Source organism: Tachysurus fulvidraco, chromosome 9 (genome assembly GCF_022655615.1).
Source record: "Tachysurus fulvidraco isolate hzauxx_2018 chromosome 9, HZAU_PFXX_2.0, whole genome shotgun sequence".
In the NCBI taxonomy this organism is placed as follows: Eukaryota; Metazoa; Chordata; class Actinopteri; order Siluriformes; family Bagridae; genus Tachysurus; species Tachysurus fulvidraco.
Window position 1 is genome coordinate 3098603 of NC_062526.1, and position 25059 is coordinate 3123661.

Sequence of the window (25059 nt, forward strand, 5' to 3'; positions counted from 1 at the left end):
TCCTTTGCTATGATTGGCTAACTGTATCTTTCCGTCCTGTTCTAGCCGGCAATTTTCTACTTTATTAACGTCAATCTATTTCACGTTTCTGTATTTAAGGTCTTAAATCGTGGTTTAAAAAGATTACATATTTAATTCGTAGCCTCTTTGCTACATCTCCTTACCAGCGCGAGGCTGATGGATGCTAAGCTGGCTTTTGTACAGTCCAATCGGAAAGACAGCTTGAAGTTACGAGCGTTAGCACTGGCCAATAAGAGCACAGTAGGCAGGATTTGCGTTCACGCTTTACACACTTAGTTCCGCCCCCCAGTCGACTACAGGCATTTGTATGCTGATGTGTCCGTACTGGAATATAGATGTCTCTCGCCATCAGTCGCTAGGAACACACAAATACGATGCGTCCACTATGAACGCGAAATATGCTCTTAGAGTAAGTGCGACTTAATCCTTATAACTAATATCGTAGCGCTAATGAACGGTATAATGACTCGTTCTGTGTAGCTAGTCTAGCTAGCATAGTTAGCATAGCTCTTCTGGGCTGCATCCCAAATGACTACATTCTAGATAAGTAGTGCACTAAGTATGGCGTTGAAGCTACGGCGTTAGACGTGTGAGCGTAAGTGAGCAAAGCGCTATTTGGGATGCGGCCCACTTCCTGTATAGTGTGAATGAAATATTAGTGTTTATTTTTTTGTTGTTATTTATTGTAATCAACCAGCTGTGTATATATATATATATATTACTATTAGAAAACGTGTTGTTGTTGATGATTCTGGGTATAAATTTATATTTTAGTTTATAAAATGTAAAAAAAAAAAAAAAAAGATAGTAGTAAGAGTCCAGTTATATAGGTCACTGCACTGCAGAGGTGTAATTTACATAAGCTAGTGTTTCCTAAACATCATTATAAATGTTTTAAATGACAGATAAAATCATCTCTGTAGCTGTAAATACCAAAACAAATGCGTTAAGCTTGATTGCATCTTTATTACCTGCTTTATTTCCACTGCACTCTTAATCTGTTGGGTCTCGTTTAACACAGTGTTTCTGTTATAAACACTTCTGGATTTCTATAGATACAGATTATTTTCACATCCCATGCTTGGTGTTGGCACAGGTTCTGCAGAAACAGTAAATAATGTGTACCACCAATCAGGACGAAGTGGGCGTGTCTACTTCAGAAAGCTCCGCCTTTTTTAATGCTTCCTAGCCTTAATATAGATAGATGATTAAATAAACAAAGAGGCACTCGTCATAAAACTGCAGAAAGATTTGTTTATCTTACACAACAGCTTTTTTTTTCTTGCTTGAAAGTTTGAAGTGCACACACTGGTTCAGATAGTCAGATATTCTTCTGGGTATTACTAGGTGTGGAGTCTAAGACCCATCCATTTTCACAAAAAGTGTTGCAATTAATACTATAATAAGCGCCGCTGTTGTTTGTTTACTTCCCACAAACTTCTTGGTACAAATTCAAAAGGGTTTTTTTTCTTCAAGTGGACTGATAAGAACTGTTGTGCTGGAGTTTCACCAGAGTCTATGACATTGTGACCTGCGAAACACAAATCTGTCTTACTACTTACTTACTTTACTTTATTCTTTTCCACAACACTGCACTTGTTCGACACACACAACATAAACATAAACAGCCATAATACACACATGTCAAAAACATTCAGAATAACTCAGCGATGTCTATTGTTAAGATACTTAATGACTGAGGGAATCAGGCTTCTTCCAAAGCGGGCCCTTCTGCACCTCAGAGCCCTGTACCTGCGCCCCGAGGGCAGTGGGGCTAGATACTCATTTAGTGGATGTGTGGAATCCCGTTCTACTGAAATGGCAAAGCGTCCGATAGCTGTGTTATTGAGTTCTATAAGGTTAGCTTTAGGAAGACCTATAACTTTTGCAGCAATATTGGACACCTTTGTGAGTTTGACCATATTTTTAACACTACTACTACACTATTTATTACTACTACACTTATCGTTTATCTCATTATTATTATTATTATTATTATTATTATTATTATTATTATTATTATAATTATTATTATTGTCTTAAACAGTAGCATGCGGTATATAGTTCATGCGCCGTTGGGTTTGTGGGCGTGGCCTGAATGTTTTGCTTATTCCAAGACATTTTCTTAAGAGGTTCTAATACGAGATGGTAGAAATGTATAAATCGACTATAACATATCAACAGACCAGCTTGACTAAAATAAAATATTCCGCAGGGTTTTTACGTATAACATTCACTAGTGTACAAATGCAACATATGATACGATGAAGGAGAAGCCATGTGTGCACTTTTATGAGGTTGACACGCGCTTTGTTCTTCTGTCTTTACTCCCATTGGTGGTCGCTGCACCAAGTCGCTACTTATTTGCATAGTTTGTCAACTTTGTGAACTTTTGGACAACCCACATCTAGACACCAACGCACGCTGTCTCTAATTGAGAAATAAACGATTTTTGCCCGGTTTTCTTTGTATCTGAGATTCACTGAGAACTTTAAGCTTATTAAAAAATCCTTTCTGATCTCAGGGTCTATCTTTTTTTTTCTCCGACAGGTTTTATCATCTGAGGTCAATGGAGGCACCGCAGGAAACTCATCTGTAAGAATAAAGCCTAGATTTATTCAGTGATGTTTCTCTATATGTTACACAACTGATGTTCCTCGTTATGGAAAACAAAGAGTGAAAGACAAAAGACTGCCAGTTTAAACCACGGTCGACTCCTGTGAAGTAGAATTCAAAGCCACGTCACGCCATCAAGATGTTCTCCGCTCTGAAGAAGCTGGTCGGTTCGGAGGCTCCTGTCCAGCAGCGGGAGAAGAACATTCCTGCAGGACTGCAGTCCATGAATCAGAGTCTGCAGAGACGATTTGCCAAAGGCGTCCAGTACAACAGTGAGTCTGCCTTTTTATTTTTTAATTATTTTATTCTCCTGAACATTAACGCGTCAGTCTGCTGAGATGATTACAAAGACAGGATGCCAGTTCTTACATCATGTGAGAAGTCATTTACACAAGCATTGGAGAGGATTTGGTGCAGATTATCCCGGTCGAGCGAACGGTTCAGTCCAGATTGAGCCGCAGAAATATGTGGGTCGTATTGTTCCCTCTTGTGTGGAGACCTTTTTTTTCCGGCGTTGCCTGTGATTACAGCGATTATTGTGCTGCGCATCATGACTGTGATCTGTGCCTTGTTCTGGATTAATGAAGAAATGAAACCCTTCGGCTGTGTGCTGTTACAGGAAAGCAATCAACAGCCAGACGTGAAGCGGAGTTAAAGTTACAACGGGATCATTTTCAGCAATTTCCCAATTATCACATGCATATTTTTTTTAGTTATTCTAAATTATTTATGTACTTTTTATCCGTTTATCGATACATTTATTGTAGTGGAATATCTGGTTCCTGCTATCACAGCAGCTGGGTCCCAAATGTCGACTCGCTCACGCTACGCGCTACGTATGTACTCTTAGCTTATGAACGTTAGAAGGGTTGTTTCCGTCTCAAACGGAACACTGATTTTTATTTTTTTTTTAATTATCCGTAAATAAAAACTGTTTCCCGGTAGATGCTAAATGATGTCAAATGCCTGTAAGCTGACACTGATACACTAACTTTATCCAAATACGCTGAATGTTTAGATAAATCACGCGGCGTGAGCTGACTTGTAAGACGTCTTGTCCACCAGAGTCAGAGTTCTTGTCTCAATCAGCTTCAGCAACTTGTAGCCCTGCCCCTTTTTCTGCTTATTTATCAGCAAAGCTGCGAAAAACAACAACACAAAAAACAACAGTAGATTGTGTGATTCGGGACGCACTAGACCTCTGTTACCATCCTCTATTTATGCTCAACCTGAAGACTCTTTCTATAAATGAACGTCTCCTTACCGATATCTAAGCAAAATCAACTTTTTACTGTTTGTTCATCCTGCATTGTTGCTATAGTTTGCTATATTTGCAAAGAGTTGACCTCAGATATCACGCATTCACGTTGTTATCAGCAGAAGGAAATTTCTGTTTAATGCACTTCTCTGTCACATGATGGGTGGATTAGTAGTGAACACTCCGGCATGTTGAGTTTAAGGTGTGTGTGTGTGTGTGTGTGTGTGTGTGTGTGTGTGTGTGTGTTGTAGTGAAGATCGTGATCCGTGGGGACAGGAACACAGGGAAGAGCACACTGTGGCAGCGTCTACAGGGAGGGAAGTTCCAGGAGGAGTACATCCCTACGCAGGAGATCCAGGTCACCAGCATCCACTGGAACTACAAGAGTAAGCGTCCGAGTCGAGCTTTAACTTCACTTTGCTTTATATGGTGTAATCGTATCAAATCGAGTTCAAGCGAAATGTTGGTCAAGAATGCAGAGGTTTTGTGAGGCTGGAATTTATTTGCAGTATTAGTTTGCTCACTAGACTCCATTCGGTTCAAACCTGAACCTCAATAACTCAAAAGAACAAGTCGGATGGATTAAATACACAAATATTAAATAATTGTTATAAAATATGTGCTATATAAGGGTCCGTGGAATAAATTCTACAGTTTAAACCGCCTTGTTTAGAAAATATTTAAATAAATAAATAAAAAATATATTTGCATATATTGCATATTTAATTCCTCTTGTATATCGTATAGTGATGACATGTTCTTGAGTGTGAGTGGGGTTGATGGGATCGTTGCTGGAAAGTAATCGACACCTTCTGACCAATCAGAACAGAGCATTTAAAAACGGTAGAATTTTAATGCCAAATAACGCACACTGAAATTAATTCCTTTGTCTTCCCTTGTGCAATTCCCTTGTGCAATATCTTCCATAGCTGCACAGTCAGGTAAAGAAATGACTCTTGGACATTTTTAATCCTGCATTAGATTAGATTAGGTATAGATCAGTAGCTTTTAGATGGCTCATCAAGGACAAAAACAGTCCCCCAGTGCCAAAGTATGCAGCCGTGATAGACGGCGTTCAGCTCGATGGACACGTTAGAACCTGCCTAATCATAGCTGTTTACTGTGTTCATCTGTACCAGCTCCTGCACGTACCTTCAGCGCTGTGTCCTTTTCATATGTTTTTTTAGAGACTCGGCATGAGTTTTTCTTTTTTTAAACGAAGAGATTCTGGAAATGTTTCAAACGCAGCTATGTGCTGAGGTGTGACTCAACGCTCAGGCTGAGACACAGGTCCAAACCGAGCTTCGTGACGCATCGGTGCATGTTCCTCTGCTCATTTCTGATTTCAAAGATAAACACTGCAGCCCGTTTTACGTAAACGTTCGTTCCGGCTTTTTTAAAGTAGCCGGATATCGTTAGCTAGGTTTGAAAATCCTGGAGCTGTTATCGGGTGTTAAAGCGAGGTGTTAAAGTGTTGCAGACGACATGGCAGAAATACTGTACGATTTTATTACCGTAATACTAAAAGAACTACTAAAATATCTCGCGCCATGAAAATAGCTAGTGATGCTGGCACGCCATTAAAAGAACAAACAAACAAACGCTATCTGTGTTTGACTTCACGGATTTGTTATTGATTATCTCAAACTATCAGTAAAATTCCGACATAAAAGTCTCGACTTAACCTGTTTACATTTAACTTTAGTGGCTCGATTGTCCGTCGATAAAACAATAAAGGCAACAAGACAGAATTTATTGTCTCATTTATTGTCACCTGTCAATGACAAGTGATGTCATCGATTTCATCAAAATCGTTTTTTTTTAAATACGCATTTTCACATATTCATTTAGAGATAATATGAAACAAAGGAAACTTAATGAATTAAGATGTGTAATAAAGTACTACAGAATCGTCCTACAATAAACATAACCTGATCGTTAAAAACGTGCCTAGCCACAATGCTAGGTGTGTGAACACTACAGCTGTTACTCAGCGTATTGTTTTTAACCCTTTATTCCAGTATGTTGGTGTTACAGAAATCCACTTATGGGACATTTTCATTCAGTATGAATTTACTTCCATATGAGCTTCATTTTGGGGGACACGGTGGCTTAGTGGTTAGCACGTTCGCCTCACACCTCCAGGGTTGGGGGTTCGATTCCCGCCTCCACCTTGTGTGTGGTGTTTGCATGTTCTCCCCGTGCCTCGGGGGTTTCCTCCGAGTACTCCGGTTTCCTCCCCCTGTCCAAAGACATGCATGGTAGGTTGATTGGCATCTCTGGAAAATTGTCCGTAGTGTGTGTGTGAGTGAATGAGAGTGTGTGTGCCCTGCGATGGGTTGGCACTCCGTCTACGGTGTATCTTGCCTCGATGCCCGATGACGCCTGAGAACAGGCTCCCCGTGACCTGAGAAGTTCGGATAAGCGGTAGAAAATGAATGAATGAATGAATGAGCTTCATTTTAACACCACTGTGGAGTGCGACATGACAAAAACATTCGATACTCAACACGGACACGACAAAACCAAGCGTTAACAATCAGGTGCTATCGGCCATTAACAACGAAGCTCATGTCTTCTCTAGCTAACATTTTTTTTTTTTTTTTAAAAACAAGTCTATTAGCTTAAATGCATGAACATGCGTATGTTTGCATTGCTACAATTTTTACGTTTTTACTTTTTACACCGATTCAGACTAAATGTATAAATCCGCCACTTCTCTCTCTCTTAGCACGGCTAATAAAAGGATCTAGGGAAAGTAAAGAAGTGTGATTTGTAAACATGAGAGAATTCCCCTCATTCCTGTGGTGGTTTCTTCACAGCTACTGACGACGTGGTGAAAGTGGAGGTCTGGGACGTTGTGGATAAAGGTGAGCCTGCATGAAGGATCGATTTGATTTTCCCTGCATTTATATGTTAGCGCTTAAAAAAAACATTAAAGGCTCTAGTCGAAATTTCATGTTAGTTGTTTTTAGTTCATTAATTGATTGAATTATCTGTAGGTATGTGCCGGTAAAGGGTTAAGATGTTTTTGAAGCAGATCAAAAAACTCCAATAAACTTTTTTGTTTGTTTGTTTGTTTTTTAAATAATTTTAACCCAAGAATTTGGTCATTTTGTAAGTCAGTTGGTTTTTGTTTTTTTTTTTGCAATCGAATGCATAAGTTTTTACACCCCTACATAAATACAACAATAGAATTTGTAGCAAAAACACTTAATTTATCTTCCTCAATAATTAATTAGCATATTTTAGGATATTACTATCTTACTGAAACTGGAGACTCCTTCTATACAGTAGATGACCATGATGGTTGCTACAGAAACAGACCTGGGAATTCATCAATCTGGTTTCATTTGAAATCGATATTTGTACAATTAGAATTTGTATTTTTGTAATTGATCATTTGTAATATTTAATTTAATTAGTTTATTTATTTATTTATTTATTTTTAAACACCTACATTTTGTTTTCTTGTTTTGTTGCGTGAAGGGCAAACATTTCGTTTCTTAAAGTCTCGGAACTTATAGGGGTGTACAAACTTTTGCAACCTCTGCTTTTTGGTCATTTATCGACCGGCACGTATTACACGAGCGCATGCGAACGTACCTACTCTTCCCGCTACCAGTTTTTATCGCAAATTAAATCATGACTCGATAAAGTTCCTCCTGAAGCATTTTTAACCAGCACTTTTAACACACACGTTTAACAGGTAGTTAACAGGTATTCATTCACTCACGCTAAATTTGTAGGTTAGCCAGGTTAATCCTGACAAAATCTTAGCTCGGCACATACCTGCGTATTTCTAAACTATGCTAATTCTTAATGCTTTAAAGTAATTGCACAAGTAGACGGTACTGTATATAGATTATATGTATCTTTTCGAGAACCAAATAACGTCCTGCATGCTCATATTACACCCATCCTCATTGCCATGCTTTCATCAGCTGCATTATTAAAGCACGGCCCGGTTTACCGAGCCGCTCGGCCCACGCACGCCGACTCGCAGTGTGTATTAACGGTGTCTCTTTTACTCTGCTCTCACTGTGCACCCAGGCCAAAAAATCCCTCTTCCTGAAGGTGTAGGTGAGAAACCACTTCTGCCTAGAGATTGATAGACACTAGGTCATAGTGCATTGTGTGTGTGTATCTAACGGGTGTGTGTGTGTGTGTGTGTGTGCGTTTTTTCTGTGTGTGTAATCTTGATGCAAACACAGCTGCCATTTTTCACTCTTTGCGATTCAGCTCTCGGTCACGTCTCAGGGTTTTGCCTGTCAAAGATTTATAACAGTGTGCAACATGAAGATGATTCTGATTCTTATTAATACGACTAACACACTTTCTAACCCAAAGCTCACGATGTCGTCTTATCGTCCATTTATTATCACAGATACTCCCCGAGTCACGATAGGTCGTCTTACGAATTTTCGATCTCATGACGGACGATATCGAAACGACAGATACGTAAAAATATCTTAAATTTTGCACGGCAGGGAAACGTAGCATAGTGTATGTGGTACGATACGATATTTTCTTTCTACAACAAGTCGATGTAGCCGTCAACAACCTAACGTTGTGTATCGCAGACGTCGGACAGAATCTCGGTGAGTACGATCCGATGATTCGACGCGTGTGTGATACGTAGCTTTAACGATTTCATTTTAGGGTCACCGCCATCTCTAAAAGTTTTTATAGCTTATAAGATTATTTACTGAACAAACGTTCTATTAGATTGCATTCGCCAAATGTACTGTTATGTGTTCAGTTATTAACAAAGTACAGAATACCGCCACATACTGATCACCATTCTTTAAGGCTCCTGTGTAGGCTAGGTCGTGGTTCGACAGGGTCAACAAAACATGTCTCCTTCGTAACTCGGGGACCGGCTGTATATACAAGTACATATTAGAATTAAAATCCATTCAAAATTTCCCAGTTAGAAAAAGAAATTAATTTGAGGATCCGTTAAAAAATTTTTAACAACGTTTACGGAGCCGATCAGCCGAGATGCGTTTGCCGCCCGACGTGTGCGACCTGTCTTTCTGCCTTCTTTCGCATACATGAGCTAATTAAAAACGGTACAGTCGCTTAGCAACAGACACCCGATCAGAAAGCGACCAGCGTGTGTGAACCTCATATCACGTGTTTAGCACAACACTGTCACAGAGACCCTGTGGGCTGTTACGGTAGTTGCAGCGTTTGGGGGGGTGGGATTGAGGGGGTATAATTAATAATGAAAAATAATGAGTTATTACACTAAGCACTTGTGTGTTTGATCATTACTAGGTCACATGACTATAACATAGCATGTATGTCAGTTATAACTCACCTAAAAATCACCAGATACATCTCTCTCTCTCTCTCTCTCTCTCTCTCTCTCTCTCTCTCTTTCAATCCAACCCAAGTCTCCATCTTTAATAGTTTACCAGCCTCAGGTCTAGATAGAAAATTTTTCTGTCTGTCTGTCTGTCTGTCTGTCTGTCTATCTCAACAATTCTCTCATTTCTCTCTCTCTCTCTCGTTTTCAATCTCTCTCTCTCATTCTCTCTCTCGCTCTCTTGTTCTCGCTCTCTTGTTCTCTCTCTCGTTCTCTCTCTCTCTTTCTCTTGTTCTCTCTTGTCCTCTCTCTCTCTCTCTCTCTCTCTCTCTCTCTCACCCCCTCTCTTCAATCCAACCCAAGTCTCCATCTCTTCGGGATTCGATCTTGATGATAAGGTTACCTGTTTATGCCACTCGGGAGCTTTTGACCAGTCAGATTTCAAATAAACCCGAAGCCCTCTGAGGCTAAATGTTTTGTATCTGTATGAAATAGAAGATACGTGATTATCAGGCCCACAACGTACGTCTCGGCTGATCGACTACGTTGACAATATTTAAAAAGAAAAAAAAATCTATCTCAGCTATTGGTTTTATTCCAGCTTGGTGTGGCTCTTGCGTTTTTTTTCTTTTCATTCTTGTTTTTCCTTTCTTTAGTTGTGTATTGTGTTTTTTCACTGAGGTGCTGCTAGAACACTGACCGTTCGGGCTTAACGGATTTGTTTTGTCTCATCTTTTTTGTTTTGGTCTGCGTAGGCAGGGGGAAAAAGCGAGCAGACACCCTGAAGCTAGAAAATGATCCTCAGGAGGTAAAATGAATCACTCATTACACCAGGCTCTTAATCACGACGGGAAACAGCAGCGGTCTGATCGATGCGATATTTAATACAGAAAAGAAATGTGTTGAATGTTTGGAAAAATATTGTATGTAAGGAATAAAATCCAAATTACCGTAACGACCTCAGAGTCGATTATGTTTCCCACAATAGCACAGGTTTTATGTGTTTTATTCATCTTTATAAAAAAAATAGACCTATATTGTTTATTCATTTATACATTATATATAGCTGCAGTTAAAATTGTGGAACGTCGAATCTACAGTCTAACCTCTTGAGACTCCTTTCTTGAACGTCTCCTCACAGGAAACGTCACCATATGAAACATTATTAAAAATAAGAGAGAAAGTTAATTGACACGATCTGACCAATCAGAATTGAGTATTGAACCGTGTTGTGGTATAAATGACTGTATAAGGACTATAGTATAATTTTCAACAGGATGATGAAGATAATAGTGCGTGTGTGTGTTTGTGTGCGTGCATGCATGTACGTGTGTGTATGTGTCTGTATGTATATATGTTGTGGTATGTGTGCGTATGTATGTATGTATGTTGTGTCTCTGTGTGTGTGTTGTGTCTGTGTGTGTGCGCGCGTGCGTGTGTGTGTGTGTAGGCTGAGAACGAGATGGCCCTGGACGCTGAGTTTTTGGACGTCTATAAGAACTGTAACGGCGTCATCATGATGTTTGACATCACAAAGCAGTGGTAGGAAACAAGATCTTATAAACCTCCAGGTCTTAATTCCTCAGGATTGCTAGTGTTTAACCCTGAGGATAAAATAATGGAATAACCCCAGAGTGGGGGTTCATATTAGTAAAAACAAAAAGGTAGACATGTCATTCTTTAAGAGTTTGTATGAATAGCATGACAGATACACAGTATGTCCTCCTATTCCTCCTCACGTCCCACAGTGGGGTTAATATTCATAGATGAGTTCCAAAAAACAAACAAATCATCTTTTCCACACAGATTTTTCTATCCTCGAACTAAATGATGATATCGAAAGAAATAAATTGATAAAATATGGGAAAATATAGCATATGAATACGATGCTTAATATGTATATAAAATAAATAAATAAATAAATAAATAAATAAAGTATATGGGGTTTAACTAAAAGAATTCGGTGACTCTTCTGGCTTTCATGAGAGCTGCTTGGACAATAAAAGAAATGGCAGAACAGGTTAATGATATTTAAAACATCAAATTTTGAGTTAATAAACACATGATCGGGTTCGCGAACGTTTTTCTAACGTCAGTCGATTTCTTTTAATCATTGACTAAACTTCAGAATTTTTATTCAATCCTTTACAAGCTTTGATTCTCTTACGATGTATTTTTCTTGTCATTTCACTTGTTCATTTATTTATTATTTATTCTTCACAGGACTTATAATTACATTTTGCGGGAGTTGCCCAGAGTGCCGACCCACGTGCCGGTGTGTGTGCTGGGTAATCATCGGGACATGGGCGAGCATAGAGTCATCCTCCCTGATGACATCCGAGACTTCATCAACAGCCTCAACAGGTATGAATAAAGCACTTAGACCTTGATTCTTTGAGGAGGAGGAAGTTATAGTGTGTATTTTACTTGTTCTTCTTTCGATATCCGGATATGTTATTCCTGTATAACGTTTTGCTTCCTTTTCTCCCAGTTTTTTTTTTTTTGGAAGTTTATCTATTTATTTTGTGTTTAGAAACAAGACATTATTAATTACTAGTTGTATTTTTATATCCAGATCCTATCTGTACTGGGAATATGGGCTGGGCAGAGCTGGGATGGGATTGTATGAGATGGGATGGGATGGAATGGGGTGGGATTGGATGGGATTGGATGGGATGGGATTGGATGGGATGGAATGGGGTGGGGTGGGATTGGATGGGATTGGATGGGATGGAATGGGGTGGGATTGGATGGGATGGAATGGGGTGGGATTGGATTGGATGGGGTGGGATGGGATGGGGTGGGGTGGGATTGTATGAGATGGGACGGGATTGGATGGGATGGAATGGGGTGGGATTGGATGGGATGGGGTGGGATTGGATGGGATGGAATGGGGTGGGATTGGATGGGATTGGATGGGGTGGGGTGGAATTGGATGGGATGGAATGGGGTGGGATTGGATGGGATGGGATTGGATTGGATTGGATGGGATGGATGGGATTGGATTGGATGGGATGGAATGGGGTAGGATTGGATGGGATGGGGTGGGATTGGATTGGATGGGATGGAATGGGGTGGGATTGGATTGGATGCCAGTCTACTAAAAAGCACCACACACACACACACACACACACACACGCACACATTCAGGGGTAATTTAGCATAGCCTTTCCACCCCTTGATATGTCATTCGTAGGATGGAGGAAACCAGAGAGCCTGGAAGAACCCACGCAGACAGAAACGGAGCTCAGGACCGAATCAGGGACACCGATGCTGTCGTGACTCCTGAGTAGGATCCGTTAGTCCATTTCTGTTTGATCAGACATACCGACGTGTAAAAGCGTGACTCGACGGCACAATGAAATAACATGCAAGAGATTTTTTAAGATAATTTAAGAACATGTGGATTGTAGGGGAATTGTTCAGAGTGGTGGTTGTTTTTTGTTTTTCTCTCCTAAAATTCCAGTTTCTTAACCAATCTGTCTGACAAACAATGATTTAACTTTATTTTTTTTATTTATTTAGTTTTTTAAACAGTACACAAATCAACTTATGGGACGTTTTCATTCAGTATAAACAAATGAATGATTTTATCACCGTGAGTCTGATCTAAATTGTGTCAGGACGATGTAAAGTCGTTCATTACTGAACATGGACACAACAAAAACAAGACGAAACTCCATTTACTGTCTGACAAAAAGAGTTTAAAGTCACATCTTGCTCGGATATGAAAATACATTCTAACCGATTCCAGTCCTTCAGTTTAAACCAGGATCTTTGAACGCGCAGTACTCAGTACTTTGTCAGATTGGTGGATATCTAGAGTGTATAAATGTTTGGTGACTCTTTCATTTTTTCTTTTCCCTATCATACAGGCCACTTGGTTCTTCCTACATCCACTACGCCGAGTCTTCCATGAAAAACGGTTTCGGACTCAAATACCTCCACCGATTTTTCAACATTCCTTTCTTGCAGCTTCAGGTCAGTGGTTCTCCAACGTCAGGACTATAGTGACAAGCCAGTGACACCCTGACTCTCTAACACTGACTCTCTAGTTTCTAGAGAATACATGTGCTACTCACTTAATATTTCATCTAGGGCTGTGTGTGGGTGTGTGGAGTGTCTCGAATGTCCAGCGGTAATTAGATCAGTGGTGTCAGACTGCAGGCCCGGAGCACCGCACGAGTCGAACAAACTCCACTCGTCTCACGATCTCGTTACAGCCCGCTTTATTAGTAGGGCAAACTTCTCAACTCTAAACTCTACCAAGCCTCCAGGTTGTGAGTTTGTCTCGTTTAGACTGTAATATAATCAGACTACAGCCTTACCATCACCTCTTCCCTCTGAGTGGCTTCAGTCGTAGTAAGTTAACCGAGTTCATTTGAAACACTTAAATCGACTTCCTTAATGATAATAATAATAATTTCGATCTGTTTTGGTCATTTCCTTTAGCTGTAGCTCTGGCTACTCCGAGTTCTATATCGACGCATGTGTTTTAATACGATATCGTTCGTTTCTGTGGTAACCGTCGATTCACGGCGACCCGTATCTCGTACGACGTGACGTGATCGAGGCCTAACGATAAACGGATTTAAACAAAGATCTCCGTTTAAGGATTCGATTCATCTCGTGGCTTTCTATAAGGAGACGTTTACTTAATTTATTTATGCGAGGAGTCTCCGGTGTCGGTGCTTTAACGGTCATATACATAAAACATTCATAAAAAGTAACGCAGGGGAGATGATAGACAACGCTAACGGGAACGTTTTTCAGACACGAATTTTCCGGGTGAACCTCCGTCCGTCCGTCCGTGATTCCCAGTAGAGTGTGATATCCAGAGTAGGAGGGTTTCAGTAGGTTTATATGAAATTATTGGTAAAACCAGCAACCGATCAGGGCAAGGTCATATATCTGAAATAGTTCTCCTTCAGTAGCTTCCTTCCTGTTTGTCACTTACATGGTTCATGTTCAGGAGTAAACTCCTCTTGTTCGGTGGTTTAACTCTTACTTTCGCTTGCAGAGAGAGACGCTGTTACGGCAGCTGGAGACCAACCAACTGGACATCGATGCCACACTGGAGGAGCTGACTGTCCAGCAGGAGACCGAGGATCAAAACTACGAAATGTAAGTAGACTTCCTGTATGATCTCTATCATCTAACACACCTGAATAAGATTAAACATCGAGGTCAGGATGTTCATCAGAGGAGTAGGTTTGCGGATCGTCTAGCATTTGGATCCGATGTGTAAATAACACGCGTCTAGTCGAAGCGATCTTTGTAGTCCTGTAAGCGCCGCGCACCGACGGAAGAGTCCGTATGGCAGTGAAGGAGAAATACGAACATTAGAGGAAAGGGTTGAGTAAAGATGTTTGTGTCGAATTCTCGTTCCTCATTTTGGTGGATTGAGGATACTCTAAAAGCTCTTTTGTGCTGAAGCAGAGCTGTCAGGAATCAATATAGATTCCCCTTTGGGGGATGTGGTAGCTCAGTGGGTAAGGTGTTGGCCTGCTGATTGGAAGCTAATTAGTCGGAATCCCAGGGCCACTCCTGGGCCCCTGAGCAAAGGCCCCTAACCCTCAATTCATCAGCCTTATAAATGAGATAAATGAAAGTGGATAAGGGCATCTTTCAAATGCTATAAATACAGGTTTTGATGGCCAAAATGGAGTTAGACTTTTTCTTAATTACAAAAGTCTTGTGAATTTAAAAAAGAAAGAAAGAAAGTATTAATATAAATAAATAAATAAATAAATAAATAAATAAATAAATAAATAAATAAATAAACAAACAAACAAACAAACAAATAAATAAATAAATAAATAAACGAGGTAGGGGTGGGGTGGTAGCTTAGTTGCTGAGGTGTTGGACTCCCGACCGGAAGGTTGTGAGCTCGAATCACAGGTACACCGACCGCTGGGCCCCTGAGCAAGTCCCCTAACCCTCAATCGCTTAGTTGTATAAAAATGTAAGTCATGCTGGATAAGGATGATAAATAAGGATTTATACCAAATGCCATACATGTAAAAAAAATTGACGAAATAGACAAATAAATGGTCCATTAAAGGTGAGGTCTCCGATTTTCCAAAGCCAATGTCGACATTTGAAATCACCAAAACAAACACGCCCCTAACCCAAACGGGTCCCACCCCTGTATCGATAGCTCCGCCCATGCATACATACGTAACCCGGGCGACTAACGGAAAGAAACGTGTCTTTATCATAGCTGAAGTGAAGAACAATACGATTGTAGATAAACAAACAAGCAAAAATGCCACACAAGCATAATGATGTAAAGGACAAAGGCATATATTAGTTCTGTGTAACAAAGCAAAACCAACGTTACTCACCTATCGAGAAGGAAAAAAGCGCCTCGGCGTCTTAAGTAAAGTCGGCCACATATTCACAGGTCGGAGTTTCCCGAGTCGATAACTCCTGAGCTAAACGCTGTTACTACACAAAACGCGGTTGTAGCTGCCTCTCTACATTACTACGATAGTAAAGAGGTGTTATTTGTGTAGTAACAGCGTTTAGCTCAGGAGTTATTGACTCGGGAAACTCCAACCTGTGAATATGTGGCCAACTTCCTGCTCCTTCAGTTCTCTCCAGCGCTGGAAAGCTGATCCTATATTAACACGTCCTACTTCTTGTCCTTATCGTAAGTCTTTCTTCTCTTTCTTTCTTTGTTTTCATCCTCCATGTCGATGTTAAAACCGCTTTCTGCTAATGTCACACATGCGCACCGAACACTCTCTCCACCCATATTGATAAGCCCCGCCCCTGTTTGGATTTTTGTTTATTATTCGGCCCGGCTCGGTTTTCTGAAGCATTTTATCAAAAATCGGAGACCCTGCCTTTAACTACTGACAGAATGTACATGTGATATTTGAGTAACAGAGGTGAGGGGGTGAGTACTTCCATAATCAACAATAAACTCCTTAGATTAACGGATATACATTTAGACATTTTAAGTGGAGTTGGATCAGATTACACTGATGCATCACTAATTCTGGTGCTCATGTTTTTGCAGATTTTTAGAGATGATGGAAGCGCGTGCTAAAGGCCACAGATCTCCCACCGACGCTAACGGTCAGAGCCCCTCGTCAGGCTCACAGTCCCCTGTGGTCCCAGCCGGTGCCAGCTCAACAGGCAGCTCCAGCCCCGGCACTCCACAGCAACCCCCCGTCATCGGGCAGAACCCGCAGTTACCCTCCACCTCACCGCCTGTGGATGCTCAGATACCCGTCTCTCTTCCTCCAGCTTTCGTTCCGTCTCCGTCTCCTGCTCAGCAGCTGCAGAAACGCAGTTTTATCTCCAGGCTGTTTGGCTCCACTGCTGCCCCTGAGACACCCACTTCTGTCCTCGGTCAGTGTGTCTCTCTTACACACACACACACACACACACTTTCTTCACAGTTTCCTATTTCTACAGTTCCCATGAGACTCAATGCTCCAAGAAATAGAATAATTCAAAGGATTAGGACTCGTGAACATCATGAGTGGAGAATCACATGACTTTCTGTGGGTGTGGGAACTTTGTAACCTCCTCAGCATCAGCAGGACCTTAACAAAGATAACACTGTTTTTTTTTGTTGTTGTTGTTGTTGTTGTTTTTTTCCAGAAAAACATTGAATAAGTAGCTGTATATTTAAATCTTTTTAAATCTCCAATCGCGGTTCGTCTCTCTCATGTCACATGCGATTGTGTCGGATTCTTTGAGGATTCTGCAAACTAAGATTGAGTAAAATGATCATTGTACAGATTTAGTGTCTTATCGATCTTTATATCACTTGCGTAATTCTGAGTTTGTTCGGGTCGTTCGTTTAGAGACGGAGCCTGCCGCGTCACGGACCCCGGTCACGGTGCAGTGTGTGGACGACTTTGTGCCAGACGAAGGACTGGATAAGAGTTTCTTAGAAGACAGCGTCGCCTCCAGCGCCAAACACGGCATGAACATCCAGCCCCAGCCGACCGCGATGGACAGCGACAGGTACGGCACACGCGCTCTGTCTCTGTGGATTTAGGATCAAGAGAAATCTGACAACAATTTATTTCTCCATCCAAGGAGTGTGAAGCTAATAAATAAAAATCCCCACTTATTACCCGTATTCACCTCGGATGGAATTAAATCCATAATTATTTTGAATCGGGTTGAAATGTGGCATGATGGTTTCACAAGATACTAAAAAAAAATCTTCATGAATGCTGATTTGGTCAGATCTGATCGATCGGTCGATCTATTGATGATTCGTGTGGTACAATCAGTACACGTCGAACGCCAGGTCTGGGGCTGCTGTATCTCCGGTTTCCTCTGTAAGACCTCACATTAGGGTAAGGTTTGGACCCAAGACATGAGTAGCTTTCATTTCAGTGTAACTCCAGATGTTTACGTGACCGCCTTGAAAGTAAGATTTCAGTTTAAGTGATTTATTTATCTGAAGCCGCACCGTGTTTAGAATAAACAGCTTTTTAGGAAGTTAAGTGTGTACATGTTAAGTGTTTAGCATGACATCGTTGGCCTGATTGTAGACGCTTACACACTTAAAGTGAAACTGTAAAATCGAGTCGTTGATCAGAACGCTGGAGGTTTAAGACCCAGCAGAGCCAAACTGCCACTGTTGGGCCATTGAGTGAGGGTCTGACTGCCAATACTGGGCCCTTGAGCAAGGCTCTTACTCATCTGAGTGGTTGAGGGTTAAGGCGCTTGCTCGAGGGCCCAACGGTGGAAGTTTGTTGGGTCTGCTTCGTTCTGAGGATTTGAACTCACAACCTTCTGATTCTTCCCCAACGAATATTACTGTGAAACATCATCTGCTACTGCTACATTTACAGCATTTAGCAGATGCCTTTATCTCATTTACTCAACTCTCAGCAGTTGAGGGTTAAGGCACTTGCTCAAGGGCCCAGAATTGGAACGTTTTGATCAGTAGTCCAACGTTTTAACCACCAAGTCCCATTTTCCACTTTTTATGTCATGGTTCTTGTCTGTTGCCAGAAGAGTCTCTGCTCCATGTCAGTACAATCTGCACTTCAACCACCATCTCTTTTTATTTCTTCTGTCAGTGACGGAGAAGGAAGAGGAGGGAACCCCATGGTGGCAGGGTTTCAGGACGATCTGGACCCCGACGATGCTGCGCCCATGCAGCAGCCAAGATCCTCTGTCCCGAGTAATGATCTAAACATCACCTTATCCAGCGACGACGAAGAGACTGCAGCCAAACCTGTCGTGTCTAAAGATGAAGATCTGGATATCCAACTGGAAAGCCACCTGTAAGGATTATCAAACAAGGCTTCACTTTTCTTCACTAATCCTTGTTGCGTTAACTTTCACACTCTGTCTCTGTCCTCCTGCAGGGATGACTTCAGCTCTCTGGTGCTGGAGGAAAAACCCAATCCCGTAAAGTCCCTGCCTTCAGTTCAGCCTCCGATGATCACAGAGCCTTCGATCCTCACACCAACTCCTGTGCACGTCTCACACAATCCGCACACACACTCGCCTTCCAAGCGGGGGAAAGCGAAAGGGCCTCTTTCTCAGGGAGGCGAATCCTCCGATACGGACCCCGAGGCTCCAGTGGCTCAGCAGATGCTCTCCTTCGTTATGGACGACCCCGATTTCGAGAGCGAGGAGGACCTTGTGCAGAAAGACAAAAAGGTAAGAGACAACCTTCGGAAAACTTGAAGAGGATCGCTTTTAAAGCCGGTTTATGTTTTCCGCATCGAGGCGGAAATGAGCGGCGTGGAGTCATGTGACCAGTCATGAAACGTTATGATTCACACCTGAGCTGAAGATCTTAAATCTGACTGTTGGCAATTCTCTGAAAAAAAAAGGTATTCAGTTATAATTCTGTATCCTCACCGTTTTTTTCTTACCTTTCTTTCCCCGAAGGACGGCGTCCGTATCAGGTCCGACCTTCCAGACCTCTCGGACGACGAGCTCGTCCCTACCGAGCCGCTAAAATCCACCGGACTCTCCTTCAAACACAAGAACGAAAGCGACCTTTTCGGCCTGGGCTTCGAGGAGAAAAGCGTTAAGAGCAAAGAGAGCAGCGACGAACAAGACGGTGAGTCCTTCCTCTAGCGCTACATTCTCATTTTTGTTTTTTTAAATTTCTACCTCGTATGAAGTGGAAACTGTAAAAAGAGTCAGTTCTTGTCTCTTGTTTTTTATCTTTTTTTTTTTTTTTTTTTGCAGAAAAAGAAAGCAAGCACTCCACAAAAGAAAAGAAGAAAAAGAAGAAGAAGAGTAAAGAGGTGAAAAGAATCATATGTCTGTGTTGTTTTTATGCGTCAGATTGTGGATATAAATAGTAACTGATTTTTTTTTTCCTTTTCAATTTTATTTTATTTATTTAATTTAAAAAAGCAATCAACAAACTGATTCATGCATTTTTAGATATATATCAGGTGAAGGTTAAGAGTTTGGGGAAAATGCGCTGCGTCGTTATTTAATTAAAGATTAATGTACACTAGATAAAGACCAATTTTACTGATTATCAAACTTGTTACTGTTAAAGCACTTTTATTTCTGGTTTAATCTAGTAAAAAAAAAACACAAGAAAAAAAACGAATGTGATCCGTGCTCATGTTTGTATCTGTAATATTATTTTAATTTATTCTATTCTTAATTTATGTTTGTATAATAATTAATCTAGATTGTATATTAACTTAATTACACATTTACACTAATGTTTATTTATCATTTTTCGTCATTTACTTATTTATTTTAATTTAATTTTATTTATTTATTCACTTTAAACCCTATGTTATCATTCTAATTTTAAATCCTGGGAAGAGGAACGTTTCACACTTGCAACATAACCCAGGATTCTGAGTGTTCGTGTTTGGATTCAAAAATCAGTCATATTGATTTCATATTGTTTCATTTTAGCACATTTTCATTTGTCAGAAATTATAAAATGGGTGTTTTTTTTGTATCAGTAGATACAGTACTGTGCAAAAGTTTTAGGCAGGTGTGAAAAAATGCTGTAAACAAAGAATGCTTTCAAAAATGAAAGGGTTAAACATTTATGTTCATAAATGAACAAAATGCAGTGAATGAACAAAAGAGAAATCCCAGACACACTCGATGATGTCGAGATCAGGGCTCTGTGGGGGCCGTGCCATCACTTCATGTTGGTTTGAAGGCAAAAGGTAGTAACACCAAATATTGATTTGATTAATGCCCCTTTTCCACCGAGGCAGTTCGAGTGCAGGTTCGGAGCCTAATTTAGAACCAGTTCTTTCTGTTCCGACCGCCAAAGCACCGACTCCGAACCAGGAAAAGTGGTTCTTAAGTAGCACCAAAACGTCGCTGGTCTAGACTTAAGAACCGCTTGCGTCAGGAGCTGTGGGCGGGGCTACTGTTAGCGTATTTGATAATGTACCTTAAGTTTACTAATGTTTAATACACTTTTACTTTACCGCAATATGATACATTATCAGCACACATGATAATAGGTAGCTACATGCTAAGGCTAATTTTTTTCTGTGTTACCGATAAAATAACGTTATGTACTTTATCGATTACAGCCTCCGTTTATACAGATTACACGGAGCCGCACGTACACGTTTTATTCTCCGCGTTTGGATGCCGATGTAGGTTCACAAAGCCATGAGCATTAACAGTAAAGCAACATCCGCCGTTGTTGTTGTGTTTGTGTTTGCGCTGCTGCGCTAACGTCGCTGTGTAACGTGACACGTATACAGTGACGTCACACTCGGCGCTGTGATGCTCTCTAGCCGGTGGAAAGGCAAACCGGTTCTTAGAAGGTTCGCCAGTGGAACCAACTTTGAACCAGCACCAGCACTAGCTCTGAACCAGCACCCGGTTCTTTCCGGTGGAAAAGGGGCATCAGATTTTTCTTTTGTTTGCTCACTTTGCATTTTGTAAATTGACAGAAATAAACACTCATTATTTATATCTCTGAAAGCGTTCTTTGACTACAGCATTTTTAACATCGACAATAGTGTCCCTTTATGTCCTTGAGGTTTGTATGACCTTGTTGTTCACGTCCTGCTTCGCAGGATGAGGAGAAAAGCATGAAGAAGAAGAAACACAAGAAGAAGGAGCGTGAGGAACCAGAAGGAGCCGGAGACGAGAAAGAGAAGAAAAAGAAAAAGTCCCGGAGCAGGAAAGCAGGAGATCTGGATGATCTGGAGGCCTTCCTGGCTGGAGGAGCAGCATCAGAAAAGAGAGAGGAAGGCGACTATGAGGAGCTCTAGAGGATGAAGCACGGCGGATTTCTTTCTTTTTTTTTTTTTTTTTTTTAATAAAACCTGCACTTCTGGTCTCGACATGTCATCGGCATATCAGCAGCGCAGTTCTCAACCTGGTCTGGTGTGTGGTGTGTGTTAAACAGTGAGATGATGTTAAAAGCCACTCTCGGGCTCTCGTGTATCATTTCCACCACGGAGGGGGGGGGAGAGAACAGACTCCCGTCACTCCGGCTGCAATAAGTGGAGAAGCCGTCGAGATCTCCTGCATCCTGCATCAAACTTTTTTCCAGGGTGAAGAATCGACTGGCTACTTGCTTTCTACTGTATCTGCCTTTTTCTGTTTTTCTTTTTTCCATGTCCACTCCAGAAGTGAATCATTCGCCATTGATTTAGTAGCTGTTTTTTTTTTTTTGTAGGCGTGTGCTGATAATACAGGGGTTTAGGCATATTTCACAATATTGTTGACTTCATTCTTTGCAAATTATGCAAACTCGTGTATGTGGTCATTCCGAGAGATTCGCGTAGGCTTAGTTCCTCACAAATTCAAAATAATGCTTTCAAAGGAAATTAAGTAATTAACGTTATTTACCGCATTAGCTAACGATCAGACCTTTAGCCGGAACGAACCAGAAATCGGACAAAACCAACCAGGAAGGAAGGAATCGAAAGCTTAAAGCACGGTGTTCTAGGAACATAATCAATGCACCGATTTAGATTTAAAAGTAAAGCGGTCTTAACATCGAGTCCTGAGGTACACCTGCTGTTTCCTACACACGTTCTACTGACATTTCTGTTAAGTGTTGCATTTTAGCATGACAAATTACAGCGTAATACTAAGTCATACTGCGGTTACACTTATGGTAAATTTCCAACCTCTGATTAGGACAAATTTATGAAAACATCACCTCGGTTTGGAAATTGAAATGGCTCCTCGGGGCATCAGCTTTAAATGACTGTTAACTTTAACACCTTAACTTGAACTATTAACACCTTAATTTTCCTGTTTTGAGGGGCTAACGTTGCTATGTCGCTCACAATAACACTGTAACGTTGCTGGCGAGATTTTCGCTAACATAAACAACCATCAAAACATCGACGTTTTCTCTTTCTTTTATGTTATATTGAATGCGTCGTTACTACGTGCTTGAATATCAAACATGCAAAGCATTTTCCAAAAATTACACGTAAATTTTGTAATTTTTTTTTTTATTATTATTTCATTCGATAAATCCTAACTAGCGACGACAACATTGTGAAAATATCAGGAGCTAAAGCGTAATATCGGCACGTGCCTACTCGATCATAAACGCATGACTCTTCCGGTCGGTGTTCATGCATGGCTTAGCGTTCTTTACTTACATTTAGTTTTGGTGTATAATGTACGTGACGTGTGCTGTGTACTGTACTTTCTTGCCTGTGTATTTTGTTTCTCCATTTTCCAAAAAGACGTTCTTGTAGATTTCATTTGGAATGATATGGACTTGCGAGGATTTATTATTATTATTATTTTTTTTAAAAATGTGATTCTCTGCTACTGGTTACTGCTAAAATTATTGGAAACCTAAACCTGTTTTATAGGAATAGTTCAGCCAAAAATGCTAAAAATGTACAAAAAATAAAACACCTTTACTTCAGATCATCGCTAGTCGATCAGCCAGGAGAAAATTAGCTTAAATTCTTTAGATTTGCGCTGTCCTGGCTAACAAGTAATGAAAGAAAAATCGCACACAAAGTAACTCATATCACAGCTAATAAATAATTAACGGTGGTCTGATTTTGGAACGGATCGACATCAAGATACGACGACTAGCTACAAATGTATTTCGATTTTATTTTAGTAATCGTGTGACGCGGTAGCTCGAAGTAGCTTCTCTTATTTGTTATCGATGTTGCAAAACTAAAAAAAAAATAAATTTCTTCAGACGTTTTTGGCTGAACTTTGTTCAGAATTTGCTCGGCTCTCAGGTCGGTCAGCATTCTGAAATATATGTGGAGGTATTTCAGACATCCGGGCCACGGTCAAGTCAAGTCAAGTCAACTGCACTACCTGTATATAAATATGTTTTTAGTCACTAACGGTCGAGTCTAACGGGAATTCTTTGTACTACCAAACACCATAACAAACAAGTCAGAAAGGATACGAGACGTTAAATAGTCCCATCCTTTGGTGAGACATCAAACCGAGAGACGTTTTCTCCGTCGGCTCGGTCGTAGTCGATCAGCCGACATGCGTTTCGTTTTACTAACGGCTTTATTTCCTATTTCTTAATTTACATCGTTATGTCCAAACATTTTTCGCCCACGGTGACATTTTGTTTATGTTTAAAAGATGAAAATAATGCTGAATCGTCATGGTTACAGTTGTGGAATTTGTGTGTTGAGCTGCACCGCTAGTCAGTCTGAGCTAATTCCTGAAATCTTTTGTTACACAGACACATTTACTCCGTCACCTGTGCGTTAATTCGTAACACCCGATACTAAGTCAGTCAACAGCGCAAAGTGGATCCGTTTGATTCTGAACGATTTGCATTGAATGACAGGTCGATTGTACATTTATATGTAATTTGAAGGTTTATCATGCCAGTTTGTTTATCACGCATAGTTCACACACTCTGTGTCTTTCTGTATACCGGGATGATTAAAGATCACTTCCGCTAGATGGCACCAGATTTCAAAATCCAACTTAAATTCTAACATTTAAACCGTTCGACCAACTGTTTCCTTTTCCATCTCTCCTCCGTCGTCATGAACCGTGTCTTTAATCCGAACATCTCGACTTACAGTTCAAAAGCGTTTGATAAAGCAGGAAATAAAACGTGTGGACGCGTGTCGGCTCATCCGCTAGATTCGAGTGGATTTAATATAGGGGTTTATTTTTATTATACCGTTAAACCTCTTGCCCTCCGTAGCTGCTTCAGAGAAGGTCTGAAAATGACCACTGTGGATTAAATCATCATCACGTAGGTAGGAAAGAAGTGTGAGATCTTTCAGAAACACTGCAGTTCCAAAGACATTTACATTTCAGATTTGATGTGGTGATGTGAGTTTTGCTTTTTCTGATTCTCAGAAACATTCTGCATCACTGAGGACCAGTGGAGACACTTATTATTATTATTATTATTATTATTATTATTATTATTGTTGTTATTGCTTTACTCCCTTAATGCTTGAGACCAAACCTTGGTAAGTGCAATGAATGTTTCATCTTTTTTTCTCTCTCTCTTGTGCTCTCTCTCTCTCTCTCTCTCTCCCTCTCTCTCTCTCTCTCTCTCTCTCTCTCTCTCTCTCTCTCTCTCTCTCTCTCTCTTTTTTTTTTCATTGTTTTCTTTGCAATGTTTTTGTGATGATTTTTTTTGGAACACTCCAAGAGACTCAAGAAAGAAAACTGTGCATAATGAATTGAATTGAAAACGACAGACACGCACACAGCTTTGGCTTTCGTAAGAAACAGCACTTTTGAACAGACCCACACTCACGACTGGCTTCCTGTCCGAATTCATACGACGTTAAACTGTGTGCGAAAACAAAACACAAATATAGCACGGACTTTCCTCCATCAAGCCTTGCTTCCAGGTCCTTTATTTATTTTTTTGTTACTGCTTTCACACACACACACACACACACACACACACACACAC

The 25059-nt window shown here is 40.6% G+C and overlaps 1 protein-coding gene across 4 annotated transcripts; it reads left to right on the forward strand.

Annotated features, from left to right (window-relative positions):
• The first annotated feature begins 277 nt into the window (after positions 1-277).
• On the forward strand, positions 278-24981 carry rabl6b (RAB, member RAS oncogene family-like 6b). Of its 4 annotated transcripts, XM_027162830.2 has the most exons (18): positions 278-430; positions 2572-2909; positions 4147-4281; positions 6718-6765; positions 7949-7978; positions 9965-10017; positions 10660-10751; positions 11433-11573; positions 12406-12498; positions 13085-13190; positions 14230-14333; positions 16237-16571; positions 17033-17195; positions 18269-18475; positions 18560-18857; positions 19092-19266; positions 19398-19456; positions 21230-24981. In XM_027162830.2, the coding sequence occupies exons 2-18, from the start codon at positions 2777-2779 to the stop codon at positions 21425-21427; spliced, it is 2370 nt and encodes a 789-aa protein (XP_027018631.1). In that variant the 5' UTR covers positions 278-430; positions 2572-2776; the 3' UTR covers positions 21428-24981. The 4 variants fall into 4 exon arrangements, with proteins under 4 accessions (XP_027018631.1, XP_027018633.1, XP_027018632.1 ...); XM_027162832.2 differs by lacking the exon at positions 12406-12498; XM_027162831.2 differs by lacking the exon at positions 7949-7978.
• Positions 24982-25059: the final 78 nt, after the last annotated feature.

What these genes read in the sequence shown, in the direction of transcription:
- rabl6b (XM_027162830.2), top strand. Translation starts at nt 2,777, where the DNA reads ATGTTCTCCGCTCTGAAGAAGCTGGTCGGTTCGGAGGCTCCTGTCCAG. An exon ending in TAGAAAATGATCCTCAGGAG is followed by an intron (nt 10,018 to 10,659) that starts GTAAAATGAATC and finishes GTGTGTGTGTAG; the next exon opens with GCTGAGAACGAGATGGCCCT. An exon ending in ACCGCGATGGACAGCGACAG is followed by an intron (nt 17,196 to 18,268) that starts GTACGGCACACG and finishes TTCTTCTGTCAG; the next exon opens with TGACGGAGAAGGAAGAGGAG.